Here is a 17,238-nt window from a genome sequence, read left to right on the forward strand (position 1 = left end):
TACATTTGAAATATTTTTGTTTAAAAGAGTAAAACAGAAGCTCTCTCTGCTTTTCATGTTCGACTGTGCTCCCATGACTTGGCATCTCCGTGTTTCCTTTGCCACATTATTTAGGGAAGCCAGGAGATGCAATGCCAAAAAAGTTTCCACATCCAAGGCTGTTCTTTCAGAAAAACACACCTGGCTGCTGCAGGAGAGAGGCAGCAGGGAAACATGGGAAGGGATTTATTGGCAGAGAGCTTGTTGAAGTGGAAACAGCCTGTCACCAAAGGAACAGCACAGGGCTCCTCCACACCCCCAGGAACACACACACCTGTGCACTCCTGGTGTCACAGCGAGGAGGAGAGTGACAGATGGGAGCAGGGGAGGAAAGCTGGGAGCACAACAGCTCAGCATGTGAGGAGGTGGAGTGAGCAAGGAAACCTGACTGGGAATAAGTGGCCCCACCCCGCTGTGCAGGCATGAGAGGCAAGAACTGCTCCTTTCATCAGCTGTAGCTGTGCCAGGTCAGGCACTATAAATAGCCAGGTAATGGCACCAGGTAATCCTGCCGAGGCCTGGCCAGCTCCTGCCTCTGCACAGGCACTCACCCCATCATGGACAAGGGCCTTCCAGGTGTGTTCTAGTTTCTTGATGAACCTAATTCCAGGGGAGAAGTGGAGAGAAAAAGAAAGAGACAGATTCAGGCGTGTACTCTGTACTGTCACCTTTCATACCCCAACAGGGAAGACCCCTGAGCTGCCAACGATTCCTCTGTCACCAGGACTGAGCTTTCCTCCAGCACCTCCAGAGTCAGGCCAGGACTGTTGGGGAACACTACAGGGAAGGAGGAGCTGGGCTGGAAGAGGTGCAGACAATAGCCTTCCACCCCTGGAGATATGCTTCCCATACTGAGATGGGAAACTTCTTTAAGAGCAACTCGTCATCCTGGACAAATGGTTGAGTGTCCCCAGCTGTTCTAAGGACAGCTTGGGGCAGCCTGTCTACTCCTCCTCACTGACTCCAGGAGAGGAAAACCTCCCTGCTGTCATTCAGTATTGAAAGAGATGTTACCACCCTGAAAGGACAGATGCCTGCCAGGTTACCCACCTGTATGACTGCAGGATATCTATGATTCCTACGTGCAGCAGGAGACGCTCTCCTTTGCCGTTCACTGCTGGGATCCCTCCCATCCTGCAGGCAAAGCAGAACCTCAGTGGGTACAGCCTCAACCAGAGCTCCTGTAACACCCCAGCCCTGGGGAAGGGCCACAGCACCCCCACAAGGGGTTCTGGTGTGGTGTCAGACACAACCCAAAACCTGCGGGGTCACTTTGTGCACAGCCACGGGAGCTGACCCGGCCTGACCCTGCGTGTCCTGGGGTCACTGCCTGCGTGGCCAAACACCTCTGTCACCACTGTCATGTGGCACAGCCCTGCCTGGGCCACAAAGCACCACGGAGTTTTTTCTGTGCTACTTTATTCTGGGGATCAGGTTATTTATCAGGTCAGTGAGAGCTGTCTGCCACTAGGGCAGCAAACCCTTAAGGACGAGGGTATTTCCAGTCCCATCCACACAAATATCATCCTGCCAAAGGTGCAGCAACCACCAGCACCAACACACAGCCAAGGCACATGGGCACCAGGCAGGCCACTGCAAGTAATGATGCTACATGAAAGACTGGAAATGCCACAGTATTATCTTGGCTCCACCAGGACAGATCTTCCTTCAAACCCAGAGCAGCTGGTTTCAGACAGCAACAAACAGCAAACTCCACCATTCCTTAGCAAGCCTGGTCCACAGAGCCAGGAATACAGGCACAGAGCCTGGGATACAGGCATAGAGCCAGGAATACAGCACCGAGTCAGGGATACAGGCACAGAGCCCCAGATGGGGCACAGCACAGGACAGGTTTGGGGCAATCCCCCCAGCTCCAGCAGTGACTGCAGCACTTGGCTACATTGCTGTCTGCTGACCCCACTGGGATGGCCTCAGGGAACTGCCTGGGATTCCAAAGATGGCAGTGATGGAGAACAAACTCCAAGCTCCTGGGGACAGGCTGATCCCTACTTCGGCTCCAGTATTTGGGCCCTGAGCTAGAACTGAGCTTGTGTCTCCTCCCAAATCACAGGTGGACGTTTAGAGGCTGTTACACAAGCTGAGAACCTACAGCCTGGCCTAGGCAGAGAAACTGCTGTGAAGCCAGAACCTTACAGAACTATCTCCCAGCCCAGCTTCCCCCTTTCCCATCGGCAGCACTACCATAACCCCAGGAGAGCTGCTCCTTGGAACAGTTCCTGTGGGCCTCATGAGGGATTTCCCACCCCAGCCTGCCCCTCCTCCCCTCCCAGCAGCAGGAGTGAGCCGAGGTGTCACCTACGTGTCGTCGGTGTCTATGGCCTCCCCCCGGGCAGCCCCTCCCTGGATGGACTCCATGGCTGTGGAGTACAGGGCCTTCTGCCCCACGGGCCGCTTCTCATCCGACGTGCTGTGGGCTCCCTCGGCCAGCTGCTCCCGCTCCTGCTGGTCTATGTTATGAACCCCAAGCAGGAGGCTGTAGTCCATGATTTTAAAACTTTCCAATACCTATGGGTTAGTGTTGAGTTTAAGAACAAAGAATAAACTGTATCAAACCAGCAGTTCAAATACAGCACAGATCCCAAAGCATGGAACAGCCCGTCCACATTCCCACCACCAACTCCTTTGCCAGAGCCTGAAAGTTTCTGAGCCAACAGTCACCTCTGGGCTTGACTGCACAGAGTTTGGCCATCCCACAATTACCCCAAAGGGCTGAAGACTTGCAAACAACATTTGTATCTGCTGCACACTGATTGGGAAAAAGTATTTAGTTCCAGTAGAGCAGCTACAAGTGGAGCAGGCTGCCAAAGTGTGGTGCACCAGGCAAGGGAACACAGCCTTGGCCCACAGAGGCTGCCATGAGATCCAACTCCATGGCTTGGCTTTCAGGGAGAAGGGCAGGAGAAGGGATTGATCCTGCTCTGGGGTTAGCAGATTAGCAAGGCTCTCAATCACTGCTCTTCCTCATGCTTGAGAGCCACAGGGCTCCCTTACCCTGCTCCCCAAGCTGCCCCTTCCTTACCAGACAGTCTCGCTGCAACGTCTTCACCAAAGCACTGAAGGTGTCTGCATCCAACATCAGGCCCTCGGGCATGTCCTGGATGAAGTCCAGATCCTTGTACGTAGGGCTGGACTTTTCTTTTTCCTTCTTGGATGCCCGGCGTTTGTAGGTCGAGCCTTTGAGGTCGAATTTCAGGTGCATCTTCACCACTCGAGGCAGGATGTTGTTCATCACGACCACGCGGATGTTCTTGCCCCCGGACTGAACACAGTACAGTCCGTAAAACTTGGGCAGCAGAGTCCGGGGGTTCTGGTTCAGATTCTGCAGCAGGGGTGGAAAAAAGCGCAGAGGAAGGTCATTTGGGCAGAGAATTCCTGCTCTGTTCACCACAAAGCACGTCGACGGGTCTGGGAACAGCTGGACTTGGGGCTCTTTGCCTAGAGATTTTCTGAACTTTACAGGGGCTCAGTGTACACATTTGACAAACTCCTGCATTTCAAGTGGCTTTAGGGCCTGAAAATACAGGGACTGAGATGCTCAGCACTCTCTGGGCAAATCACCAAGTCCGGAAATTCCCTGCTTTCCCCAAGAACACCAGCTAAAAAAGGGAAACCAAACCGGGAGAGAAATAAACACAATAAGTGGGAGCTTCAGGTTTAAAAATAACAGCTCTCTTGATCTCTTCACGAGTGTCAGAATCAAGAGCCGTTCTCTGGTCCAGAATAAACCAGGGACAGGATTATTTTTTTAAGCAAAACAACATAAATGTTCTCCTCCTGTTGCAGAGTTGCTTTATAAAGCAGTCAGCCAGAGAGCACGGATATCCTGCTTTGCTAGCATCCTTTTTTAGGCAGCAGTATGATTAGGAATGACATGACAGGCAGGATTTGCTTGTTCAGCTTTGGGCACGTTTGGGAAGGAAACAGAACATCTCTGCACACTACAGCAGGAAGGACAGACCTGACAGGTTCTGACAGATGGCAAAAGCGTGACTGCATTAACATTTCATTCTCTTGTCATCTCACCTACCTGGGCACATCAGTGAGCCCTCTTTGAGAGGGCCAAAAGCAACAGAGGCAGGTAAACCAAATGCAAACAGCTTTAAAGTAACTCAGGATGAAAGCACTCTGCTTCCTTTCCCTGATTCCTTTGATGTGGATGGTTCCCCAGGAACAGCACAGCAATCAGGGGTAGCACCACAGAACCCACAGACAGTGTAATTCTACAACAGGTAGCTCAGAACTCTGCATCAGACAGGTAAGTTCAGTTTAATTCACTGACTGTCTGCCAGGGTGACTGCAGAATTAACAGTGCAACTCCACTGCCAGTTAAAGCCCCAGGAATGTGAGCGTCACCTGCAAAAGCAAGTGCCTGATTCACAGAATCCCAGATTGGTTTGGGTTGGGAGGTACCTTAAAGCCCATCCAGTCCCACCCCCTGCCATGGGCAGGGACACCTTCCACTAGCCCAGGTTGCTCCAAGCCCCATCCAACCTGGCCTTGGACACTTCCAGGGCTGGGGCAGCCACAGCTGCTCTGGGCAACCTGTGCCAGGGCCTCCCCACCCTCACAGGGAGGAATTTCTTCCTGGCCTGGTTGTCTTTTAGACACAGACACCCCATAACCTCTCTCCCTTGGGTCAATTTTCCTCAGTAAATACTGAGTGAGAAAAGGATTCTCACAAAGCCAGTGTAGGATCACATCAACCCACGGCACCAGGCACACAGATGGAGCAGCAGCATTGCTTCCCATCACCTTCCCCTCGACATCTCCACAACAAACAAATCCTTAGGTGGTTCTAACTGAACTTCAGAGCCCTCATTCACAAAGCTGGAGCCTCCAGCACAGTTATGCAGGTAGACAGCTTCTGATTTCTACACCAAAACAGAGGGTTTGGGTCCAATTTACTTTCACCCAATGCAAGTCTCTGGGTCTCAGTATCTTGCTTTGCCAGCCCTGAGGTGTAGGCAGCAGCTCTCTGCAGGACTGATGTGCAATGCTGGCTGTACTATGGGGCCCTTCAGCTTGGAACTGCAGCCAGTGGGAGCCAGGACAACCAGCAGCTGCCTTCAGAGTAACTGCCAAACAGAAGGAATGGGGGAGATCCAGGGCCAGCAGTGGTTTCCCCACAAAATCAGGGTGGTTATTTCCTGGAGAAAAGAGGTTCAGGGGGGACTTTCTCACTTTCTCTAACTCCCTGAGAGGAGGGTGGAGCCAGGTGGGGGTCGGGCTCTGCTCCCAGGGAACGAGGGACAGGACAAGAGGAAACAGCTTCAAGTTGTGCCAGGGAAGGTTTAGGTTGGATGTTGGGGGAAATTTCTTCACAGAAAGGGTTGTCAAGTATTGGAACAGGCTTGGTGGCGGAGTCACCATCCCTGGAAGGGTTTAAAAACGTATGAATGTGGCACTTGGGGACATGGTTTAGTGGTGAACATGGTGGTGGTGCTGGACTGATGGTTGGACTTGATGATCCTAAAGATCTTTTCCAACCTTAGCAGTTCTATGATTCAACAGCCATCCCCAAATCCAGGCTGGGACAGATACACGGTGCCAAGTGAAGAGGAACAAACCAGTGCTGGGAAAAGGACACCCAGAAACACACATCTGGGAAGCCATTTTGAGGCCAGAACATGCCTTCAAGCCATGCCACAATTATCTGCCTCACATTTACAAATAATCAGCAGAATTTGTGCTTCTGGGACTGGCTTTATGACATGCTGTTAACACTGTCCCTGGCATGGGGACAGGCCACAAGACACTCAGGGGAAGGACATGCCCTGTGAGATGCTCTGGACAGAAAAGCTGCCAGGACAAACCCAAGCCAGGTCAGAGGTGCTGGGTGATACACACCATGTAGTAGCCAGGAAGGAGCTTCTGTAGGAATTCAGCTTCCTTGTGCATCACAGTTTTTATGATGAATTCATCGTCGCTGGTGACGTAGAAGAGGGAGCCGCTGGCCCCGGGGTTGGACAGCTCGATCAGAGGCTCGTTACACAACGAATACTGGGGAGGAAAACAAAAAAAGGTGAAGTTTCATTGAGTTCTACACCCTCAAGGGCCTTCCCCTGCATGTTGTCTCCCTGGGAGATCAAGGGGTAGCAAAGCTCAAGTGAGAACTATTTTCATTACAGGTTAGGTCTGAGCAGCCAAGCTGATGGACAATTTACAATTAGAGACCAAGATTACAGTTCAGAGCATCCCAACTGCTCAGAATCCAGCTAATCATGTGCTTTCAGGAACATCCAGCCTTCCTAATGACATCTTATCTGCTCCCATTGTGCCTGTGTGCACGTATCACATTCAGGCTCTTCCAGCACATCACCGCACGCGCAGACGGACACGGGATTTTAGGAGACCAGACAATCTGCTCAGGGAACCACATCTCACTGTGCTGGAGGGAACACCACGTACTGGCTGTTCTCAGCAGCCTCCCCTGGCCGTGTGCTCCCCTGCTCCAGAGGATTTTTACAGTCACACCTCACCCCCTCGTGTGCTGGAAACATGTGAAAAGTCTTAGCCGAGGTGTGCAGCCAAGGGGGATCAGCTCTGTGCAAGGGAGCTGAGCTGGGAGGACATTTCTAGCCATCAGGATGCAAACAGCAGGTCCTCAAACGAGGACATGCCCAGGAGCAGGGGAAAAAAAAAAGAGAAGGCACAAGCAGATGGACTTTGCAGCTCAGTGCCCACCCAGGTATCTGTGGGGGTCGGGGGGGTTCAGGGCAGGATCACAGAGCTGCCCAGCCAGAGGTGAGGTGGGGAGAGGGAGGTGGGGGGAGAAAGGAGGTGATCAGAGCAATAAATTAAATGTTCATCATTATGTACTGAAAACAGCTTTCAGCCCTGCACAGACTAACGATCCAAGACTTGATCAAGTTAATCATCTCATGCATAATTAAAGGCATTTGCTGCTGTGGCAGGCAAGAGACAATCAGGGGAAGCAGAAACAACAAATCAGAGCTGTGACCTTTGCAACTGAGGCAAGGCAGGCTCCTTGCCCTCCCAAGTTCTGAACTTGGCTGGCACAGGTGGGAATCACCACTACCCTCACAGAAGGCACTGGCACAGGTTTGTTTCACTGGCAGGTGTTCAGCTACAACCACCCCTGTCTACAGGTGAAGTCAGACAAAAAGGGCTGTTCCAAAAGGGGAGGGTGTGCACTCATGGATGTGTTTCCTTCCCCAGTTCACACAGAACAGGACGTCACATGTAGGCAAGGGCCCAAATTCAACCCCAGTGCACTCCAAGCTTGTACTCCAAGGTATTTGAAAACCAGCCTTTCCAGCTCTGAGGAGCTTTCAGAGCACAAGAACAAGCTGTGTTTTATTCCGTCTCTGTAAGATGATTAAAATAACTACATTCACATAGCTCTCAAGTGAGTACACAAGGAAAAATTCCCATCTTTGTCCTCAGAGCCCCAGGGGACATTACAGGGTCGCACCCAGCAGAACACAACTCCTTTGGCTTGTAAACACAGTGAGTTATTGTTACCACAAGGACCAGAGAGGGAAGCCCATTGCAGGGTTTACACAGCTCACACTGTGTGCAGGTCACTGCTTCCCTCCAGCAGCTGCCACTCAGCAAACCCAGACTGAGAATCAGGCAATGGGTTGGGTTGGGAGGGACCTTAAAGCCCACCCAGTCCCACCCCCCTGCCACAGACAGGGACACCTTCCACTAGCCCAGGTTGCTCCAACCCCATCCAACCTGTCCTTGGACACTTCAAGGGATGGGGCAGCCACAGCTTGTCTGGGCAACCTGTGCCAGGGCCTCCCCACCCTCATGGTAAAGGTAGATAAATGAGGAAAGACAGAGAAACCAAAAAATACATCCATACCAAATAATCATCTGGACGAATCCCAAAGAGCTCTCGGAAGTACCGGAAAGCCACTGGGGCGTAGGTCTTGAACCTGAAGTCAGCGTAGTGGTGAGCCGGGGTGAGGTTACTGCCCTCGCTGCACAGAACACACACAGGGCCTCTGTTACCACTCACCAGACACCTACAGTCACACCAAGACTGCCTGGTGTATTTAAGGTGAACTGAGCCTTGCAAAAAGACATCTCTGGAACAACAACCACCTCGCGTCTGTGGCAGGACAACAGGAAAACAGGTTTTATGTTATCTGCCAAAATCTATTTCCAGAGAGTGAAGGAACAGCCACTTGCCAAGGAGAATATATTTACATAGAGAATACAGCTTTTATAAGCTTTGTTTATTCACAGTTAAAGGGCTCCCAGAAGGAATTTCTTGCATCTCAAACATTTTATAATTTCATGAAAGAAATTCTAGATGCACAGGTAGAAAGATGAGCACGTAGGAAGGGTAACAAACTCGAGCACCCAGTACTGCTTCCCTGTGCTTCCCTACAAGCCAGTGCACTGCAGAATCCAACACTTCCCACTGTTCTGTTTGTATGTCATGGTGCAGATTTAAAACATTCAGAGCATCCAACTCTGATCTAAAGACAGATGGAAGCTCTCTTGAAAAATCAGTCAGAAAAAGAAATAACTCATCTGTTTTTTTCTTTTTCCCTTCTCCTTTACCTTGGGAAAAAAATGCTCTCCACCACATAGAAGTCCTGCATCAGGACATCTCTCTCTGGCTTGGAGCTCAGATTGCCCACAGTATATCCAATCCCCAGCTGGATGGCCCCCTTCAGAGTGGATGACGTGGTCTGGCAAAAGGAAAAGAGCAGTCAGTGAGCATTTCACAGGAGATTATGGCAATAACATCCCCTGTATTTACAACACAGTCATGTCTGTGACTTCTGTGGGGTTGTCTCGGGCACTACACACTGCTAACCAAGTTCATCCAGCTGCTGAAGAGAGGGCTCCAGGTTTGCCGTTTGCATGATTCTGCTGTCCAGGGTTGCTGCGTAAAATGTCAATCAGATTGGTAACTATTGGGCCCCAACTTCTCTCAGTCTGTCACCCACACTTGGTTGCCCCCCCACTCCCCAAACCCAAACCTTTTTGTAGGTGGTTTCCCCAGAAGCATCCACGCTTCGGTGGCCAATCTTCTTTCCTTGGCCAGGCTGTCCTGGCACTGACGGTCCCTGCAAGGAGAGCACGTGGGTGAGGATCAGGGCAGGGGCTGAGCTGGCCACCAAGCACACCCAGAGCAGCACAGGCACAGCCACAGCCACAGCCACGCTCCCAACAGCTGTACTGCACACAGGGATCACTCCACTGCTGGGAAAAAACCCTGCAGATGCCAACAGGTGCAACTGGCACCTGCAAACTTCACACAAGGCTGTTTGAATTATCCTTCCACCCCTCGAGAGTCTGAATAGCAACACTCCACCTGACACACCCCCACTGCTCCCTGGGCAGAGCCCTCAGTGAAGAGCTTGGAAAAGATCCAGCTGCCAACATCCCCTGGTGCTTGACTGTGGTTTCCCATTGATTTACAAGTGATGTATTAAATCAAACAGCCCGAGAGGTTTGTGCTTAAGAACTCCACGCCCTCAGGTGTCACGCCGACACCTCACGCTTCACTGGAGAGATCAGAGGCAGCTGATGAGGACAGCCCAGCCCAGCCCTGCTCCCACTGAGATAATCCAGTCAGCAAGACCTCATCAGTTTGTAATTCCAAGGCCGAGTCCACATGGGATGAACCCCAGGAATGGCTCTTCCACAGGTTTTGCAAAGAGTTCACAGAAATGCTATAGGCTGCCAGCACTTCAGGGTGACAACAAACCTGCTCCTGTCCCCTTCTCCTCTCCTGCCTGAGTTTGCCAGGTCTTTCTTTGCTGACCCAGGAGGGAGCAGATCGTGGTGCTCCCTTTAACAACCCAATGTAACCATGTTTTGGGAAGTTCTGTGCAGCTCCTTTTGCAGCCCTGGGTGTAGGGACCCTCTACTCCATCACCAGGCAATGTTTCACCCACTCCCAGGCTCTCTGCAAGTTGATCCCAGTGGATCCCAGAGCCCAGCAGGCAGCCAGAACTGCTGGTGAGCCACCAGCACCATTTTGGGGTTTGCTACACTGCAGGACAGCTTTGGATCTTCCTTTGAGCAGCACACAGAGAGATCCAAGGTCACTTCCCAAGTGACCCTGTTCTATCCCTGTCCATTTCCAGTGCTGCACAGACCCAGCTCTGAACCAATGGCCCCAGCAGACAACGGATAATTTTGCTCAGACTAAGAAGTTCTTTGTGCTTTAGCTTTTAATCAAGAGCTTGCAGCTATTTCTGGTCAAACTGCTCGTCCTTCTTGTACTAAGGGGGCAGTCTGAGTTCTCCTTCAAAAATCCCATTTCCTACCCTGTCTCATTAGCACATTGCTCCTGAGCACTCCTTCTCCCAGCAGCTGGGATCAGCTTATCCTCTCCTTCAGCCTCCACCCAGCGTGCTGGATCCTACTCCACACAAGCTCCAGCTGTGCCATCCTGCCTCACCAATGGCTCATCATCCTCCTCAGATGAACAGACACAGCCATCCTAAAACTGCAGTGACAAAAGCCTCTTCCAGCCTCTTGCTCTGCCTGTGGCTGTTTGCAGGGCAAGGAAAAGTGGGGCTGTTGGTGCACTGAACCAAACAACCAACTTCCACAGAAGCTGAGCTTCCTACTACACACATTTCTGGGGAGATAGAAAAGAATCAACTGTCGCATTCCTGGCAATTTTTATGGGAAGACTTTGCTATTCTTGTGTACAAATGCTCATCATCCCAGGTGAGGAATGGGAAGGGGGATGTCAGAAAATTTGATCAAATGAAAATCATTTGAACATGATGCTCTAAACTGAGAGTGTGGGCCTCAGGGAACAGCTTTCAGGCACAGAGCCTCCTACCAGATTCCCTGCTGCCAACTGTGGGGAGTTTTGCTCCAGAAGGTAACAGTGACTCAGAACCTGTGACCTGGAATATCTCTGAGAGAAGATCAGTCCCAGGAGATGTTCTCCTGTTTTAGTGCTTAGCAAATCACAGCCTCCCTGACTCGCTCCCAGGAGTGGGTGAGACCCAACACAGAGCCCCTGAGATGCCCCAACACACAGATTCTCCTGTTACCACCTCCAGGTCCTGGGTGCCCTGAGCCACTGATGTACAGGCATTGGGGATCACACAGCTAAAACTGGCCACATGATGGGCACAACCCCTCCACCTCCCCCCTGTGCCTGTGGTGATGCCAACACAGGGACCCTGAAGACCTGCCACTGATTTTATTTCTCCCAAATAACAGATATCAAATTTCCAGTCATCTCATATGTATTACAAAATCTAGTTTTGCTAACAAACAAACAAACAAACCAACCAAACAAAAAAAAAAGCAGGCAGAAGTGTTTTCTAGAGCTCTGTGTTCTCATTTCTCCACACAGAACTGTCAAGCTCAGCTTTACAAAGCTCACCTCAGTTATGGCTGTCTTCTTTGGGGCCAGACCTGCAGAGAGAAGGGAAGAGGATCAGGAAAAGTAGGGACATCAGGAAAAAAAAAACAACAACCCAACCACCAAAGCTCCAAGAAAATGGCCCAATGTCTTTTCAAGCCTTTAGAGTATCTGGCTTTGCTTGGTTTTCAGCTTCACTAGTGCAAGAATCTGAAGGTACAGGAGTCACCCAAACAATTTCACATTCAGAAGCACAAAAATGCACATTTTTTCCTAGCAGAAGCATTTCCTAGAGGCTTCAGCAGAGAGTTCTCACAAAGCCCTGCTGCCCCATTAAGCAAAGGGTCCACACTGTGCTGGAGAGTCAGAGTACAAGCCCAGAGAGACACTCCTGAAGCTGCTTTCCAGCCACTCAGTAGGCACTTGACAAACTATATTGATAATTGAATCTATTTATAGAATCCAGTGTCCAAATATATCACACAAATGAACGCATCATTTATCTTTACTGCTGCCTTGGGAGAAGCCACCGCTGCTGCATGACAGCCAACGGTGAAAATTAGGGTTTTGCCTCAAGCTCTCAGATATATAATCAGAGCTGGAAACACAGGCCCAAACCCTCTGACATGAGGACATCTCCCTTTCTTAAGAAGTGGCTTAATTTCACAAGAGACCACTGAGTGGAGCTTTGAGTCTTCTACTCAGGAGGGGTATCTACACTCAAACTGGGGGGAGGTCCTTCTCCAGGGGGAGTGGATGTCCTCCTGCCCTCCTGGCTGGAGAGTAGGAAAAGCCCCAGAGGATCCAGACAAATTTCTGCTGCTTCAGCATCCCCTCCCCATTTTGACAATGGTGTACCTGGGGTACCTGCTCAGCCCCAGCAAAGACAAGCAGTGATGCTGCTTCAGGGCTTGTTTCAGAAGGAGCCTGAGCAAGAAGTTGGGCATAACTTCAGTACCTGAAGGGGCTCCAAGACAGCTGGAGAGGGTCTGCAGTGACAGGACAAGGGGGAATGGCTTCCCACTGCCAAAGGGCAGTGTTAGATGGGACACTGGGAAGGAATTCTTCCCTGGGAGGGTGGAGAGGCCCTGGCACAGGTTGCCCAGAGCAGCTGTGGCTGCCCCAGCCCTGGAAGTGTCCAAGGCCAGGTTGGACAGGGCTTGAAGCAACCTGGGCTAGTGGAAGGTGTCCCTGCCCATGGCAGAGACTGGGACTGGATGGGCTTTAAGGTCCCTTCCAACCCAAACCATTCTGGGATTGGATGATAATGGGAGCACAATGTTCTGCAGATGACAACACCACCAGGGAAGGGTGTGACTCAGTTACATTTTGGGAAATATTTCAGACGCCGGGAAGCGAATAAACAACAAACCCAGTGACACTGTTCTGTTTTAAACTGTGCCCCCAGTGCCCAAGTTCTGCATCAGGAACAGAATGGCAGGACTGGAGCGAAGCTCTGCAATCCCACTCCCTGCGCTGCACAGTCCCAGCTCAGGCAGGAGGAGGGCAGTGAGTGGAGCAGGATCCCGAGGGGGCAGAGCAGCTCCCCCCTGTCACCCACCTGGGCCGGGTCCCCTCAGCCAACGGGGTGTCACTGACACGGGTGGGTGACACACCACGAGTGACGTGACCCTGTCACTCCTCCAGCTCTCCAGGACCGCGCCAGCACATGGTTCAGGACCACTGTGAGCTCCAACTGTGATGAAAAATTAGTTCTTTGGCCTAAGCCAACACAATTCTGTGATTTTTGAACAAAACGCCTCGCAGTGGCCTGGAGAGCAGGAAATAAGGCACTAAGTGAGCATTTAGCTAATGAACTTTCAGGACAGGAGCTGGAGCAGCAGCTCCAGACCACTGGGGAATCCAAAAGGGGAAATGCTGCTCCAGATTGAACCCTGGAAATCGCTGGGAACACACTGTGGCCAAGAGCCCCAGGCCAGGAGAATGTGCTCTCCTGCCACGGCTGCCACTGCTCTCCCACTGCACTAATCTCGTTTCTGCACTTTGTCACAATTCCAGAGCAGGAGATTATCTTTAATTTTGTGATAATTACCACAAGCTGCTTTCATTCCCAGCTTTTAAGTGTCTGCTGCTGTACACGTACCAAATGTGGAATCAACACCAACCGTCCACATGAAGAAAAGGTACCGGAGGTGAAGAACCACAGATCTCCAGGAGAAATGATGGGCTGAGGTGGGCAAGAGCACCCCCAGCAAAACCTCCCCCAGCCCACACCAAAAATAAAAAAAATCAGCTCTATGAAATCAACTTATCTAGGCGGAAAATGTAAAAATCTTCCACTGGCTCCTCCGTGCGTGGCACGCGGCCGTGCTCGGCTCAAACAAGCTGACAGATGGCCTGGCAGAACCTGATTTAACTCCAGCTCCGGGGGTTACAGAGCCACGAGACAGCGCCGGGGTTTGCGGGAGCTGCTGCGGGAAGTTTTGACACTTAACGAGATAATTGAAATGATTCTTATCCGATTTGGTGCGGCTTAGCCGGGGTGTGCTCAGAAATGTGATGGATGAGCAGCTCCGGAGGGGGAACCCTGGGATGAACCCCCAACTTTGTGCCCTGCCTGCAGCCCGTGCCTGGGCTCTGCCGAGCGCTTCGAGCACGCTTGACCGGCTGCCTTCAGTTCTGTTCTCATCTGTGCACAGCTTCGAGTGACCCTGTCCCAACCCCCGGGCTCCTAGAGAGCCTCTGAAAGGAATGCTTCAGTTTTGGATTCAGCAATTCCCATCTCGGATTTAACTTCTGGTTTTTTTCCATATTTCTCTCTTCACAGGCCATCCCCACCACGGCACTGACGCCCTGCAGGACAGGCAGGAAAACCTCTGCACCGTGTCTGACACAGGAAAGGGCTCTCGAGTTTCAGCTCTACCAGTCAGAGGAGCAAAACCCCCAGAGGATGAGGGTAGTGAGGCCCTGGCAAAGGTTTCTCAGAGCAGCTGTGGCTGTCCCATCACTGGAAGTGTCCAAGGCCAGGCTGGACAGGGCTTGGAGCAACCTGGGCTAGTGGAAGGTGTCCCTTCCACTTCCTTCAAAACCAGCTAAGGCAGGTTGACTTGCCAAAGCCCTTCGTTATCAAAAGAGTCATAAGAGGTTTCTGTCTACTGGAAAGGAATTTCTTAGACAGTTTACAAAAATCCAGGATAAGCCTCGTTTAAGTTCACAGAATCCTGGAATATCCTGAGTTGGAAAGGACCCACAAGGATCACGGTGTCCAACTCCTGGCCCTGCACAGACACCCCAACAATCCCACCCTGTCCCTCAGAGCGTTGTCCAAACACTCCTGGAGCTCTGGTAGCCTCAGGACCGTGCCCACTGCCCTGGGGAGCCTGGGCAGTGCCCATAAGATCTAATAAAGCAGTTTTCTTTATAAGACAGGTGTATACACACACACATTTATAAATGGTAACTATTTGATACTTTACGATGGCCTAGAGAAGTCAAAACAAATCTGAATAACCAGTAGGTTTATCTGGACTCCTTTCTAAGATCAAAACTGCTGCAGCATCTTTAATAAAGCTTCACTTTATTAAAGTGTTTATGAGGATATACAACGTGACTGCAACTAAAAATATGTGAGAATATAAATGCCACATAAGCTCCTCAGCAGGAGGCTGCACCAGCAGGAGTCCCCCAGAAATCCAGCACACCAGAGACCTGCAGTTTGCCACTTGTTCCCAGCCTGAACTAGTGGAAGGTGTCCCTGCCCATGGCAGGGGACGGAACTGGATGAGCTTTAAGGTCCCTTCCAACCCCAAACATTCTGGGATTCCATGGAATCCTGACATGTCACACACTCCCCGAAGGAGATCTGTATCTCACTTTAGACTTTCTCCATTGAGAACAAGACAATGTGACACACCTGAGCAACCCACCTGGACGACAAGGAGAGGTGGAGGCTGTGACCAGGACACTGCAATTCACTGTTCCATCAGACCCCTCAAACACAGACCTGCCCAGGTAATGCCTTACGGGCAAAATCAAACCCAAGACTGCCAAGACAGGAGCTGTGGAAGTTAAAGGCTCCACACATGAGTTGCAGTTGAAATACAGAGAGAAAGGCTGGAAATGAAATGCATCCATCAAAAGAGGCAGCTGATACTGCCTGTAAGGGATTGCTAATAGGGACAAATTAAAAGCAAGGGGGAGTGGGGGAAGGCAATTCAGCAAATCATAGAATGGGTTGGGTTGGGTTAAAGCTCATCTTGTCCCTGCCGTGGGCAGTGACACCTTCCACCAGACCAGGTTCCTTCAAGCCCTGTCCAACCCAGCCTTGGACACTTCCAGGGATGGGGCAGCCACAGCTGCTCTGGGCAACCTGTGCCAGGGCCTCTCCACCACTCTCCCAGGGAACAATTCCTTCCCAATCTCCCACCTAACCCTGCCCTCTGGCAGTGGGAAGCCATTCCCCTTGTCCTATCACTTACATACCCTTGTCCCAAAGTCCCTCTCCAGCTCCCTTGTGAGCCAGAAACACTAGAGTTGGGAAGCAGCCCTGGAGCCAGCACAGCAGCCAGTCCAGCTCCCTGAGGGGCTGGCACGAGCATCAGGCTGTGTCCAAAGGGAGAGGCAAAAGCAGCTCTGAATTTCTTCTCATACTCCACACGTGTGGCTCCAGCTCCCAGCACACAGAGCAGTCCTGGAAGGGGAGGAGACACCACAGGAAGCAGGAGTTGGACTCTCAGCAACCCCCTGGAGAAGGCAGCTGAGAACAACCTGCCCTTCCCAGGCAGACAGGATCACCTCCTGCTGATCATTTAACACATCTTCTTCCCACAAACCAACGCAATTTGATTCAGATGAGAAACGTCAAGGAAGGCACAACACTAAATAAAAATTCAGGGTTTTTCCCCCCTTAAATGTGGCATCTCTTGGCAGAAAGAGCTGCAGCTGCTCTGCACCCTGGGCATGGATCGCTGCTCCTGCCATGCAGAGAGCTTGGAGAAATAATACAGAAATAAAGCAATCTGAGATAAATTCTTTTTGTTATACAGAACCCACATATAGCTTTGCCACCTAAATGTATCCGTTTTTCCCTGGAGCACTGGCTGACTGATTTTTGGGATCATCCACATCAAACTGGTGCTGATTGAACCCAGCCCAGTCTCTCTCCAGCCTGGTTCATCCTGTCCACCCCTGTGCTCAGGCAAGGCTGCTTCCATCTCTGTGGGCAAGGGAGGAGAGACCCAGCTCTGATGCATCTGCAGCACAGGTAGCTCCACATTCCTCAGGACACTTTAGCCACCATCAAAAGTCCAGCAGCTATTTGCAGACAGAAATGCTGGCAGCACTGGGAAGCATCCAAACTGGGCTACCAGGAGCAGCCAGAGGTGAGTAATCCCATTTAATCCCACCTTGGCTGCCCTGCTCTCCTCCCTGTCCCCTGCCCGCCGCCCACACTGGCTCCCTGCCTTGTTCCAAGCACGCAGGAGCCACCTTCGCTCTGGGGAGGGAAGATGACATTGGCACACCAGGATCTGCTGCCCCAGCCCCATGTGCTGCACTCTTCCCATGGCCTTTGTCTTTGTTTATCTGAGCAGAAACTTTGGTGACAGGGGTGGCAAGGCTTGTTCAAATAAATGGCTCGTACAAATGGCTTATACAAATTAAGGGAAGGAGTTTAACGTGCCAGCTGGGCAGGCCAGGGCTCTGGGGCACTGCTGTGGTACCTGCTGACAGCAGTGCCACCACTGATCCCTCCTTTCCACCCTGGGCAAGGACAAGCTCTTCCATTAACTGGAGACAGGCAGGCAGGTGGGAGCCCCAGGCCTGCCCCAGCCACCCCCTCAGGTTTCTGACTCCCCACCTCCTCAGGTTTCTGACTCCCCAGTCCCGCCCCAGCCACC

The 17,238-nt window shown here is 51.5% G+C and overlaps 1 protein-coding gene across 10 annotated transcripts in view; it reads right to left on the reverse strand.

Annotated features, from left to right (window-relative positions):
• PIP5K1C (phosphatidylinositol-4-phosphate 5-kinase type 1 gamma) overlaps positions 1–17,238 on the reverse strand; it is a 47,334-nt gene that overhangs the window by 10,906 nt on the left and 19,190 nt on the right. For 6 of the 10 annotated variants that reach the window (XM_051810589.1, XM_051810594.1, XM_051810592.1 and 3 more), the window contains exons 2-11: positions 11,402–11,433; positions 9,024–9,110; positions 8,858–8,926; positions 8,599–8,729; positions 7,892–8,009; positions 5,908–6,060; positions 3,080–3,379; positions 2,360–2,565; positions 1,090–1,173; positions 591–639 (exon numbers count right to left, since the gene is read on the reverse strand). In XM_051810589.1, coding sequence (XP_051666549.1) covers positions 591–639; positions 1,090–1,173; positions 2,360–2,565; positions 3,080–3,379; positions 5,908–6,060; positions 7,892–8,009; positions 8,599–8,729; positions 8,858–8,926; positions 9,024–9,110; positions 11,402–11,433 — 1,229 coding nt within the window. The remainder of the gene's footprint in view (positions 1–590; positions 640–1,089; positions 1,174–2,359; positions 2,566–3,079; positions 3,380–5,907; positions 6,061–7,891; positions 8,010–8,598; positions 8,730–8,857; positions 8,927–9,023; positions 9,111–11,401; positions 11,434–17,238) is intronic. The other 4 variants (XM_051810596.1, XM_051810595.1, XM_051810590.1 and 1 more) reach the window with 1 other exon arrangement.

The sequence above is a fragment of the Manacus candei genome, unplaced genomic scaffold, assembly GCF_025592945.1.
Source record: "Manacus candei isolate 608988 ecotype Guabito, Panama unplaced genomic scaffold, ASM2559294v1 h1tg000078l, whole genome shotgun sequence".
Classification (NCBI taxonomy): Eukaryota; Metazoa; Chordata; class Aves; order Passeriformes; family Pipridae; genus Manacus; species Manacus candei.